The 14,433-nt window shown below is 37.4% G+C and overlaps 1 protein-coding gene across 2 annotated transcripts in view; it reads right to left on the bottom strand.

Moving 5' to 3' along the window:
* The window catches only part of TK2 (thymidine kinase 2), a 47,464-nt gene that overhangs the window by 10,077 nt on the left and 22,954 nt on the right, over nucleotides 1-14,433 (bottom strand). For both annotated transcript variants that reach the window (XM_074203183.1, XM_074203186.1), the window contains 3 exons: nucleotides 12,944-13,017; nucleotides 4,883-4,971; nucleotides 3,053-3,132 (listed from right to left, as the gene is read on the bottom strand). In XM_074203183.1, coding sequence (XP_074059284.1) covers nucleotides 3,053-3,132; nucleotides 4,883-4,971; nucleotides 12,944-13,017 — 243 coding nt within the window. The remainder of the gene's footprint in view (nucleotides 1-3,052; nucleotides 3,133-4,882; nucleotides 4,972-12,943; nucleotides 13,018-14,433) is intronic.

The following is a 14,433-nucleotide window of genomic DNA, read 5'->3' as shown; positions in this document are numbered from 1 at the left end:
GTTTTCTAACTCAAACCCAATGCTCTCTCTCCACAGGAGATGTGTGATACTGCTTCTTGAAGGTGCTACCTCCTTCACCAGCTAGCTTTTGAAAGATCGATCCAATCTAATTCAATAAGCATTTATTAATAAGTGCATGCTTATTTTTATGGGATTAAACTTGGTGCATGGGATACAAAGACAAGAAGGGAAACAGATTCTAGAAGATTTCCAAAGAATTTCATATTTTTGGAAGGATACAACAGAGACAGAGAAGGATGCAAATGATCATTTGAGGAGACTGAAGGACCACTGGCAACTCAGTGGATCAGAAAAGACTTCCCAAAGAAACTGCTACATGAGCCAAGGCTGGAAGGTGTTAAAGATTCTAAAAGTTGTAAAAGCAAGAAGGAAAACATTTTTATGCTTGGAGTCAGCCTGTGCAAAATACATGGAGGTAAGAGATGAAGTCTGGCTGAAACCAGAATGCATCAAGAGATCAGATGGAATCACATGCACAAATTTCTCTGCAAACATAAAGTACTATATAAATGTAAGCTACATTTATTATGTATTGCATTATATTACAACCATCTGATACATCAAGTTAGCTATTTTTCCACCAAACATCCTGCTCTCATCTCATTAGTGCAAACTTCTGCTTCCCTAGCTGTTGCAATTCAATTTCCAGCCAAAATGACATGAGACTCCCATCTGTCTTGCTGCTTTGACTCTTACCTCTCTAGCAGCATCTGTCTCCAGCCTGGGCTCTCCCCTCTCCCAAGGGACCACTGCCTCTCTGTGGCCAGTTCACCCCAGCCCTTCAGCCCTCCCTGCCAACAAAACAGTCACCTTCACAGTGACTCTCAAGAGAGGGAGGGGAGGAGGCCCTCTTAAATCCCATTAGGTCTGTCTACTTGGCAGTAGCAGCAATTTTATAACAAGGATCTTGGAATGCTACCACTAGAAGGGACTTAACAATCATTGTTTCTGCTGTTTATACAACTAATTATCTCCCTAATGTTGAACCATACTTTTTATACTTGGAACGAATCCAACTGGGTCACAGCAAATAATTTGGGGGCCATATTGCTGGAAGTCTCTTTACTAGGATATTAGTTTAAAATTTTACATCAGCATTAAAGATATGAGAATCATCATGTCTCAGGGAGGGGTAGAACCTGGAATCTTGTCTATAATTTTCTGCCTCGTGCATGAATCTCCTCCTTAGCAACCCCTTTCTTTTTGGAACATCTGGTTGCTCATCCAGAAAACAGAGATAACACTACTCTGCACCCTTATTGTTCTAGTGAGGAAAGTGCTTTGTGAACCATAAAGCCCCGATTTTAATCACTCGATCCCATAATAACACATGCCTTTTCACACATTCATAATAGGCAGAGGTACTTTTTTTCAGTTTTAAAGAGCTTTAAATGCCATCTCATTTGATCCTCACAACCCTGGTATGAAGGAGCTATTATTATCCCCAGGCAGGAAGAGGTGAAGTAACTTGGCCAAGGTCACACTGAGGCAAGTTTCGAACTCAGATTTTCCAGACACCAAATCCAGTGGTCTATCTACACAGCCACCTGTTTATTCATTCAAGAACAACTGTTTTCTGCCACAAGCTAAATTTCAATAATGTTGATTGTTCTTCCAGGGGGAGCTAATAGATTCTGGGTTTTCAGAAATGTGATTGACAAAAAGGTGCATGCTACAAACCTTCAAGAGACTTGGTCTGTGCTGATGCACCTCTAATTTATAATATGATTACTGTGATGATAATTCATGGGAATTATACTTATTGTCTTCCTGTAGAGTATATCTGTGTTGGTATCTTCTTTTCCTTGTACACCACGAATTCCATGAAGTCAGAGACTTCATCTAAGTAGCACTCTAAACTCCCCTGGCACAGCTCATGGATCTCTGCATACAGCAGAAGTCTAATAAACATCTGCTGCTGTGGTGAGCTCCAGCAGCAATAGCTTCCCTTTCAAATACTGATTGCTCCCCACTGAGAAGTTCCTACAGGCCCAGAGAAAAGAAGTTCAAGGTTGACTGGAAGCAGTGACACTGATTGAAAAACAATGTTTATATATATATATATATATATATATATATATATATATATATATATGTATATATATGTATATGTATATATATGTATGTATATATATATATGTATGTATATATATATATATGTATATGTATATAAAGTTCCCACTTCATAATTTATAAGAGTAGCAGAAAGAAAACAAATTAATTTGATAGTTATTAGGCACCTCTGTGTGCAGAGCATCATGCTCTGCACTGGGGAAGAAATGGTGCTAGTCAGATATAACCCTGCCCTCAGGGGGCTTGGGAAATAGGGAAAGGCTTGGAAGAAGAAGGAATTGCAAAAATCTATAGTAATATACTAACTTTGTGATCATTATAGAGCAAAACAGCCTATAAGAAGGAAATAAGAATATAGAAGAGGATAAGAATATAGAGCCTTCTTCCAATGCCTCATCATGGTGGGGGGTTCTCAAAGGGTACATGAGGAGAGACAAAGTTCTGGAATAACCAACAGGAAACATTTCTCTCCAGTACCTACTAAATGTAGTAGGGGTGGGGCATTGAGGGGGAGAGAGACATAATGATAGAAAGTTTAGAACAAAAACAAAAGCCATAAGAGATAAGACTAGAAAGTCAAGGTGGTGCACCAGATTGTGGAAAGCCTGGAATGCCAGGAAGAATAATGGCTTTTGCAGGTTCACTAACAGACTGATCATCTATAGTAAGAGGACCAGTCTGGGTAAGTCTGCAGAAGGCCATTAACAGAAGACTAACCACTCAGTGATTAATTTTTTTCAAAGCCATAGCAACTGCTGAAGACCAACAATGAAGACAAGCAGGAGTGATAATCTCCATCATAGGACAGAGTAACCTGTACTCTCATATCCATGAATTGTTAGAAAAGGGTGGGAGAGGAAGGAGGAGCAGCAAAGGCAGAAATAATAAAGCTGGAGGAAAGAAGGCAAAGCCATAAGATTTGGGGGCTTGATTTTAAAAACAGAAAGAGTTTCCTTACCAATGGAATGATTTTTTCTTCCTCTCTGCATCTCATCTTCAATCTTTCGTAACAAGTCTCAGGAGAGGTCCGGAGATAAACTGTCAGTAGGAAACAATATTTGAAGGCACAATCACTGGTTAGAGTTTACAGCTACAGCTACTGAAAACTGTCTTTAACTTCTTTATATAAAAACTGATTAGTGAATGATAAAGGGCTAAAGAAATGGAAGCTGGCATAATCGGTCCTATAAGTTATCATATGATGGGGGTTGGCTTCTTCCATAGGCTAATAAGAAGCAGTATTTTTAGAATACCTTAAGGTTTGCAAACTGCTTTGTAAATATGATCTCTTTTGATTCTCTCAACAATTCTTGGGGAGAGACATGTTATTAACCTCATTTTACAGATGAGAAAACTGAGGCAGAGTTTTAAATTACTTGCCCAGGGACCCACGGCTAATTAAGTATAGATAGATGTAAATATATTCTTATACAGTTAGGTCCTAATCAGTATGAAAAATGACTCCTCTGAAGTGGTTTTATGCATTCAAATGTACTCTAAATTAAGTTATAAATTATATACAATTCAAAACCAATGGAACTAAACAATGTGGACTTGAACAAGGAAACTGCATCAACAGAGAATGCATGATTTCACTGACACAGAATACTCCCAATGAGGAAACATGTAGAAACATGGGTAGCAGCTCTGTGATTCTGCTAATTAGTCTTTGAGGGTAGCCCTTCCAAATGTGTATATGTATGTATATGTATGTATATGTATATACACTCACACTGACTCCACTCTTTGTTCTCTTGATGTCCCAAATCACCTAAACCTCCCCCCTCTCCCTTTAGTGGTCAAGTTTCCACTTTTTGGTTTCTCTTACCTCTTACCCCTGTTTGATAACTAGAGAACGTTAGATTTAGAAAATGCCTAATGGGAAAGTGTTAAGTGTTAAGTAAATTCCCTAATGTTACAAATGTTAGGAAAAAAGGAACCTGAGGCCTTCACAGATGAAGTGACTTGCCCAGGATAAAACAGCTATTAAGTGAAAGGATTGAGACTAAAACCCTATTCCCTCAATTCCTAATCCAAAAGCCTGCCCACCCTACACCACACTCCTTGACCTAATGTTCCATCATATCAATAGTTCACTTGCCCAATTGATCCTTGACCTTCCTCCCTTCCTTAATGTTTCACTGCTCCCAACCTATTAACCACCTGCCCCATCCCCAGGGCTTCTTTACCACATCAACTCCTGAGATGATATGTTGCTGGAGAAACTCTCTCCTACTCTAGGTAGGACCCTCATGTCTCCATAACTATTCTTTTATCCTTCTCCTATTAACTTTCTATCATATTCCCCAAGTTTTAGAACACCTTTCCATTCTCCTCAAGCTCTCAATTCTACTTTCAAATTCCTTCCTTTCACCTGGAAAAACAGAGGCTATCCAATATGACTTTTCTCAAATCCTTTTCACAATAAGGCCAATGGTTCTACAGCCTGAATGCAAATACCTATTCCAATTCCCTCACCTTTACAGTGTTGGAAACTGAGGCCCAAAGAGGGCATGTGACTGGTCCCTGCAAAAAACAGGGGAAAAAGTAGCAAATACAGGACTATCTGACTCCAAATTCAGTGTTCTTTCTACTCTACTAATTAAGCTCTTGCATTAGATTGTGAGCTCCTTGAGGACAGACAATGTCTTTTGCCATTCTTAGTACACTCAGGAGGCAATTCATAAATATATCTGGCTGACTTCCAGTCAAGGGTTATAGGGTAATAAAAGGCACTTCAAAGTATTAAAGATCTAACTTAGGCAGGTCAGATGGACACAGGTCTCACCTATCAAGTCAACTGAAACGTCGACATTCTTCACAATCCAGTCGAACCATTCAGATAAGACAACATAATCCACTTCAGGCATTTTGCCACTGAAACGAGAGAAGCAACCATCACTACTCGCTTCTTCCTCCAACCCACAACACCCCAAATATCAAGAATAATCATGATATACCAGTCCATTGCCTAGCTCTTTGCCTTTGCATCGGTTGACCTCATGCTCTCACCATCTCTTCCTCTAGTAAACCATTGTCTCCAAAACTCAACTCAAATATCACTGCCTACCTAAGGACTTCCCCAAATATCCCTCCCAGCTCAGAATTATCTTGTATTTAATTTGCATATGTTCCATATATACTTATCTATGAACATTTTGCCTCTCTAGTTGGAATGAAAGCTCCTGGAAGGCAGGACTGTTTAATTTGCTTTTCTTGTATTACCAGAAACTTATATGTTGCTTGACATATGGTAGGTGCTTAATAAATGTTTCTTGATTGATTGCATTTATTCTATGTGTATCTTACGCATGCTACAGAACATGTATATGATTTCCCTCTTAGAATTTAAGCTCCAAGCTGTTAATTCATCTAACATCCAAAGGACAATAAGAATGTGCATACCCTTTGATCTAGAATACCACTACTGGGTCTATAACCTGAGATGATGAAAAAGGATAAAAACATCACTTGTACAAAAATATTCATAGCAGCCTTGTTTGTGGTAGCAAAGAATTGGAAATCAAGTAAATGTCTTTCAATTGGGAAATGGCTTAGCAAACTGTGGTATATGTATGTCATGGAACACTACTGTTCTATTAGAAACCAGGAGAGATGGGAATTCAGGGAAGTTGGAGGGATTTGTATGCACAGATGCTGAGTGAGATGAGCAACCAGAAAAACACTGTACACCCTAACAGCAACAGGAAGGTGATGATCAACCTTGATGGACTTGCTCATTCCATCAGTGCAACAATCAGGGACGATTTGGGGCTGTCTATAATGGAGAATACCATCTGTATCCAGAGAAAGAACCGTGGAGTTTGAACAAAGACTAAGGACTATTACCTTTAATTTAGAAAAAAAAAATGTATCTTATTGTCTGATCTTGAAATCTCTTATAGTTTGTTTCTTCCTTAAGGATATGATTTCTCTCTCATCACATTCAATTTAAATCATTGTATACCATGGAAACAATGTAAAGACTGACAGATTGCCTTCTGTGGGGGTGGGGGAGAAGGGAAGTAAGATTGGGGAAAAATTGTAAAACTCAAAATAAATAAAATCTTTTTAAAAAAACAAACTAATATGAAGTTATACTGAGGAAAACAAGATACACTGGCTCTTCAGTGGGAAGTACACAAGGAAAGAAGGAAATGCATGAAGACATGTAAAGGAACAAGGAGTACATTGGGACAGAGAATCAAAAGTTGACTCAGAGAAATGAGGCCTATAGGATAGTCCATTCCATCACCATGGGACCTTCTGAAGGAACATTCATGTAAACAAGGGTCAGAGAAATATATTGGCAGAAAGCTACTAGAGAAGACAGCATGGCATTTTTTAAGTCAAAGTTCTTTGGTTTACTCCTGATGTGTAACCTTGAGAAAGGTACTTTTTCTCAATTCCTCCTCAGTAAAATGAAGATACTTCTTCTAGTACCAAGCTCTGAGGGTTGCTGTAAGGCTATGGCTCTAAATCTCCCCTCCCTTTCTCAAACTCTTCCCCAAAAAATGCCTATACTCCCCTCCCTGTCTTCTTCTCTTCTCACTCCCCAACTCTTCTCATCTTTCAATTAAAAATGTCCTCTCCAAAATGACCAGACAATCTCTTAACTGCCAGATCTAATGGTCTTTGATCAATTCTCATCCTTTTATCTTCTCTGTAGCCTTTGACACTGTTGATCACTGCTTTTGAAGTATCTCCATAAGCATCTCCATCCACTATCAGTGAATGACCCCAGGTTCTTTTCTGGGCCTTTTTTTATACTATCTCACTTTAGTAATTTCATCAGTTTTCACAAGTTCAGTGATCATCTCTGATTCTGATGATTCCTAGATCTATATATTGAGACCTGATCTTTTTCCTGAACTATAGACTTGTACCATCAACTACCTACCTTTCAGATATCTCAAAATAGATGTCTTTTAAACATCATAAACTCAGCATGACCAAAGCAGAACTTATATATCTTTTTTTTCCAGACCCTCAAGTCTGTCCCTAATCAACTCCATTCTCCACACAGTTGGCAAAGTGATTCTTCCTAAAGCTTTGATCTAACCATAGTCATTCCCCTGTTCAAACAACTTTGGTGGCTCATAATAATAAATCAATAATCAATAAAGGAATCAATAAATAAAGTCCCTCATTGGAACTCTTTACAGACCTTTTACAGGGTCTTTCCATGCTGGCCCCTTTCTAGTCTTTTATTTTTCCCCCCTCCAGGGACTCTACATCCAGTGCCACTGGTTTAATTCCTATTCCTTATATACAACACTCCATCTCCCTTCTATACGTCTTTGTACTGACTGGACCCCACTGCCTCCTCACCTCCATCCCAGCCCCGTAGCTGCTAGTGCCATTCCCTCTGAGATTAGCCCCCCCCCATTTACTCTGTACATTTCTTGGATATATCCAGGTATTTATATGTTATCTTCCCATTTAGATGGTGAGCTCCCTAAGTATGGGGACAATTTTTGCCTTTTTTTTTTTTGTATCCCTGTGCTTAGCACAGCACCTGTACAAAATCAATGCTAAATTACTTCTTGTTGACTGAAAGAATATTAGAAAACAGAACCACAAGATGTCAAAACTAAAAGGGACCTTTGAACATAGAATATCAAGAATTAGAAAAGGGCCTTAGAACATAAAAATCACTAAACGTCAAAACTGAAAGAGACCTTAGAAAACAAATGTGGGAACAGAAAGACATTGTAGAAGACAGAATGTTAGGACATACAGTAAAAACACAGCATGACAGAGCTAGACAAGCCTTTACAACAAAAATTGAAACACTGAATGTTGGAGTTAGAGAGAACTTGGAGGTTATGTAACCTATTCCCCCCCTCCTTTGTTTTACAGAAAAGAAAATGAGGCCCAGGAGGGGAGTGGCTTCCCTGTGGTTGCAATGCTTTGAAATGGTGCATTCAGATCTCCTGGTTCCTAAAATCAAAGGTCAACCCTATGGTGATTAGCAGCAAGTCAGCACTTGGCATCTTAAAAGAGTTTTCCTAATCATTTTTATCTCAGAATGCTTTTCCCCAAAGCAAGGACAGAAATGGAGAAAACACAAAATTCACTGATGTATCACGCATGCCATCTTGTGGTTACCAACAAGTTACTGTTTTCCTTAATAGATGTTGACCAAAAAAGAATCCAGTGACCCAGAAAGAGTTTTAAGTCGAACTAAATTTATGTCACATTAGTTTGCCCTTAAGACTTCACTCTCCCCCCAAGAAAAAAATTCTGAGGTGTTATTAACCCCCTTTGAACTAAAGTAAATTATTAAGCTCTTTTTCTTCTGCATCCAAAATTGCATTAAAAATGACATATATATATATATATATATATATATATATATATATATATATATATATATATATATATATATATATGGGGCGGCTAGGTGGCATAGTGCATAAAGCACCGGCCTTGGAGTCAGGAGTAACTGGGTTCAAATCTGGTCTCAGACACTTAATAATTACCTAGCTGTGTGGCCTTGGGCAAGCCACTTAACCCCATTTGCCTTGCAAAAAAAAAAAACCCTAAAAAATTATATATATATATATATATATATATATATATATATGTTTATCAAGAGAACTGACCATCTGAGTCAACATTTTCAACTTTATTATGATGATATTAAGTTTCAACTGACTCAAGAGTCTTCATTTGCCTATAAGTTTCCAGTCTATAAAATACTGATTAGTCATCAGCTTCTATCATTCAACAATATGAATTCATTAAGCATCTATTCTGTGCAGATCACAGAAATACAAAAATGATGGACAATACCATCCCTTCCCTCAAGGAGTTTACATCTATGATGGAAGATTTGTAACATACACAACAAAATACAAGGTTGAATATTAAAGGGTCAAAGGAGAAATCCAGACAAAGAGATCTGAGCAGAGAGGAATCCAAGAAGTTTTCATAGAGGAGGTTACACCTGAGTTGGGCCTTAGTAACCTATGATATAAAGAGGGTCTTACAGATGACCTAGTCATAGGAACAAAGATTTAGGATTGTAGATTTAGATCTAAATGTAATCTATGCCCCCCTTCATTTTACAGATGAGGAAACTGAAACCTATGTAGATTAAATTACTTGCCCAAGGTCACACAGACAATAAAATAGCAAAGAACTCTAGAGATCATCTAATCCAATTCCGCCACTTTGAAAATTAAAAAACTGAGGTCCAGAGAAGAGGAAATGACCTGCCCATGGTCATTTGACTTATAAATTTTAGAACTGAGATTTAAATCTCAGGTCCTCAGAATCTCCAAATCCAATTCCCTTTTCATTGAGGGACATCCATAACTAGTTTGGGGAGAGTACCAAATGCCTTCAATAAATTTAATTCCATCTTCCAGACTGTGCTTTCATTTAATAATCAAGTTCATCAAAAACAAAAAGAAAATTACAATAAATAATGTGTGAATTATTGTCCACATTGTCTTAGACTAGAAATCCTAACCACTATCAAATTCCAGGATATGATCTCAGAGGAGTAAATAAAAGGTATCCAAAATCAGAAGGAAAAAAGTAACCTTTGTATTTTTGTTGTGTTTAGCCGTTTTCAATTGTGTCCAAATCTTAATAACTCTTTTTTAGATTTTCTTGGCAAAGATACTGGTTTGTCATTTCTTTCCCCAACTCATTTTACAGATGAAGAGATTAAGGCAAAGTTTAAGTGGCTTGCCCTGGCTCCCACAGCCAGTAAGTATCTGAAGTCAGATTTGGATTCAAGAATATGAATCTTCCTGATTCCAGGTCTATTACCACCATGTAATTGCCCAACATTAGTATACAATCCGAAAATTTACGTATAATAAAGTGTCATGCCCCTGTCTGCCACTCAAAAACATGAAAGTTTCAAGAAAATGATGATTTACACCTTGGGTTACAAGATTATTTTTAGTACTCTGTAAATGGCAGACAAGGAGAGCCTAAATCAAAGGAAGCAATCAATAATCCAAAAATGTTACAGCAGCCAGTAGTTCAGCTTCCCAGTCTAGCAAAATTCAAACCAGAGCTATGAGTGAACAGCAAAGTACATTAATCGACATTTTATCTCTTCTCTTTCCCAAGTCCTAAAAAAGAATGAGGTAATCAAAAGAAGGGAAAGGAAAACAAATCAATGAAAAGCCAGTACGTTTCTCCAAAGAAAAGCAGTCTGAGAGTTAAGAGGCATGGGTTCTTATTCTGACTTATAAGTTGGTGAACTTGGGTAAAACAACTCTTTACTTTGGTTCTGTTTCTTCCTATATGAAATAAGATAGTTAGATGATTTACAGGGTCTCCTCCAACTCCAACAGTCCATGTATCAAGGGTCTCCTCTAAACCCAATAAACTAGGATTCTGTGATTCTAAATGTAAAGTCTTACAAAATCTACAACTGGACTCCCAAAGTGAACAAGATGGAATCAAATGAAGTTTGTGTCTAATGATAACAAATAATAACTGACATTTCAACACCACTTTTAATATTCATATAGCATGTTTCTCATGAAAACTCATGAGTAGTTTGTACACACTGTATTATTCTTATTTTATGAGGAAAGGAACTAAGCCACTGAGACATTAAAAGATTTGCCTATATTCACAGAGATGCTTAATAAAACCATCTAAAGAATCCAGTTCTCTTGACTACAAGTCCAAATCTCTATCCATTAGGGCATTTGAATACTTTCATGATGTGCTAGATGACAGGATAGGTTTGGGTCAATGAAATGAATCTAACATGACATAACTTAATAAAGATAATGATGAAAGACTTCAAAAGTCTGAAGGGCTTTTGAGGAAGAAGAGGGATAAGACTGGTTCTTCTTGGCTACAAAGAGTAGTCCTAAGTGACAAAGTAATAGACTGTGGTTCAGAGAATCAAAAATTTTGAGTTGAAAGGAAGTGTGGAAACCATCAGGTCCAACCTGCTCCTGGAAAAGACTACCATACCCTTCCCAATCCTCCAGAACATACATGACTTTGCCTAAAGAAAGGTAGACGTCACCACCTCTTCAGGAAGCTCTTGTTTTGGGACAATTCTCTGTTAGGAAGTTTTTCATGACTTCAAGTCAATTCTGAACTGTAACATCCACTAATTCCTCCTAGTTCTGATCTCTGAGGTCAAAACAGACCAACTAATCCCTCCTCTTTGTGACTGTTTTCAAAGTCCTTCAAGCTAGCCCTTCTGCTCTCTCTGTGTCAAGAGATCTGATCTGAGGAAGAAGTTCCTAGCCATTGGAGCTGGTCAACAACAGAATGAAATGCTTGAAGAATGAGATCCCAGCCCTCGGGAAAAACTTCAGGTAGAAAGGTGGAGGCTGTTCATCAGATATAGCACAGAAGGCCAGAAGTTGGTCTTAGTGATTCCTGAGGGATTTTACAAATCGAAGTATCTACCAACTGTCGTCTGTCAGTATGGCTCTTTTTTCTTAATAAGAAATGATCAGCAATTTGAAAGGATCACATGAACCAAAACAATAGGTTATTGAGTCATAGTCAATCTGGCAACAAGCATTTATTAATCACTTACTATATGGCAGACAATACACTAAATCCTAGGGATATACAAAAAAAGGCAAAAACAAGATACTTGTCTTCAAGGAGCTCCCATTCAAATGGGTGATAACATATACACATAGATATAGGTAGGGAAGATGAAGGGTAATCTCAGAGGGACAGAATAGCATTTAGAGGTACTGGGAAAGGCTTCTTTTAGAATGTGGGATTTTGATAAAGAATTCAAAAAAACAAGAGGGTAGAGATGAAGAGGGAGAGCATTCCAGGCCTTCAGGATTAAAGAGGGCCTTTAAAGCTATCTCTTTCAATCTCTTGTCTTACAAAAGAGGTTCAGGTAAGGGAAGTGTTTTCATGGGTCACAGGATCCTAGTATTTCAGAATTGGAAGGGTCCTTATAGGTTATCCAGTCTAAGGGTCCCTAACCTGGGAACCATGTACTGACTTTCTAGGCATCTGTGGATAGATTTCAGGGAGTCCATGAAATTATGATTTTAAAAAATATTTATTTTCACTCATCTCCTACAAAAATCCTTCAAAAACCAAATCTTTCAATTATTTAAAAACATGAATCCACAGGCTTTGTCAGACTGCTAATTTTGCTCTTTTTCACAAAAAAAGGTAAAAAACCCCAAATCCAACTAAATCCTTCATTTTATAGGAGAGAAGAGGTCCAGAGATTAGATGATGACTGAGGAAAGATCACTCAGGTCTCATACACATTAAAATCTAGGATTTAAATATAGATCTTATGATTTCTTAGCCATGTTGTAACTGGAGGTAGAACACAAGGTTAGTAATGTTAAATGATCTCTTACCCCAGTTTTGAGATATATACCAGATGTAAAGGGGTTTCACCAGACTTTCTAAACCAAATTAACTGACTTGGAAGTCATGTTGAGATCACTCTTCGTTCTATATATAAGGAAACTGAAGATCAGAGAGGTATGCTTCCTAAGATGGCAGAGTGAATTCGCAGCCAAAGAGGAGTTGGAACATAGCATTTCTGACTTTAAATACAGTGCTTGGCTTGACCAAGTTCTCCCAGATAAGTGAGTATTTGACTACGAATCAAATGAAGTTTGTGTCTAATGATAACAAATAATAACTGACATTTCAATACCTGAGCCTGTACCTCATTCTAAATACTAATTATTGTAGAGGTATAGTAACCCAACTATTGAAAGAATTATTCATTCATTATTTAACATATACAGTGTTCCTGTGATAATAAAACTATATCTAAGACATGAAAATCATAGTCAGCATGACAAAACAGTTTAACAAAAACTACTCAGTGGTTATTTTTTAAAACTAAGAACTTCACCTTTTATGCAAGTTTTCTACAAAAATATTTTTTGCACTGTGAATTGACCTTTCCATCATCCGCACTGGTAAAATCTAGAGGAAAAAGAAAAGGTAGTTCATTAGTCTTGTACTTAATGTGGACAAATACTATGAAATGCACAGAAACCACTTCTCTTCATTCTATAGTCTACAAACCACACTGTTAAATTTGAAAGTTAAGGTTAACTGAGAGAAAATGGTCTATGCATGATCAGTTTATTAGTTAGGCTAGAAGTAACCAGTAATTTGGGTCTATCCTCTCTAAATAACAAAACATTTCAAGGTAGGGCATACAAGGTTTCCTATAATTTTGAGGAGTATAAAGATGCGTTGGTGGCAAAGAAAATGTGATTGGTTACAAAGTAGACAGTATCTATTGCAGGGGTGACAACAACGTGACTGTTTACAACAAGGAAAGCTGTCTGGCAACCCCACATGGGGCAACAATTAAAAAATGTTCATTGTTTAATGGGACTAATCTGCCTCTTGTAATCTGTACTAGGAAGCCGTAACTATCAGACTTGCTGTCTCATTGAAAGAGATTAAAAATTTCCCTAATTGAACAAGGACAAACAAGGACAGACAATATATCTTTGGGGAATGTTACCAAGTTAGTGTGTAACTTCAAACTAACTCAGAAAGTTAAATTCCTAACTCAGCTCAAGGAATAAAAAGTTAGCTTTAGGCAGATGCAGATTCAATTATAAAATTAATATATCATAAAACCAGTTATATTATACAATCAATACCATAGAAATCAATATGGTAGAAATTCAAGGTAATATTAATTTTAATCTTTTTATCACTCTGAGGAAGACCCTCATTATCTTCATCCTGTTAGTTCTGAATGGTGGCTTCTCCTTCCCTAGGACGGTGGTCAATGAGAGAGTAGGTTTCCCAAGGATTTTCATGCAACGTTGAAGGAATTGACTTCAGTGGAAACCACCAGGAACAGAAATAAATGTGACAAAATATTATCAGTTAGGTAAAGATACTGGAATGGCTTGTCTTTTCCTTCTCCAATTCATTTTACAGATGAGAAACTGAGGCAAACAGGATTAAGAGACTTGACTTTGGTTCTCAACCAATTTTTTTTCCATTGGTCCTGGGATTTTATGATGGGAACCCCCAGAAAGGGAACTCCACATCTGAGTGTTGCTTGGAGATTAAGAGGTCAATTAATTTGCCCAGTGAGAGGCAAATGATCCCATGTCTTCCAAATTCTGAAGCCAGTTCTCTGGTTACTCTTCCCTGATCTGTTAACCTTAAGAAATGTAACTTGGGAAAAGTGAAATTCATATTTGCCAAAAAAAAAAAATTCAAGTATTTGTTTTTCAAAGTCATATACCTGAGCCTGTACCTCAATCTAAATACTCATTATTGTAGAGGTATAGTAACCCAAGTATTGAAAGAATTATTCATTCATTATTTAACATATACAGTATTCCTGGAAGGACTCAAAGGTTAGAT

The sequence above is a fragment of the Macrotis lagotis genome, chromosome 1 (assembly GCF_037893015.1).
Source record: "Macrotis lagotis isolate mMagLag1 chromosome 1, bilby.v1.9.chrom.fasta, whole genome shotgun sequence".
NCBI lineage: Eukaryota > Metazoa > Chordata > Mammalia > Peramelemorphia > Peramelidae > Macrotis > Macrotis lagotis.
This window is presented reverse-complemented; position numbering and strand designations above follow the sequence as displayed.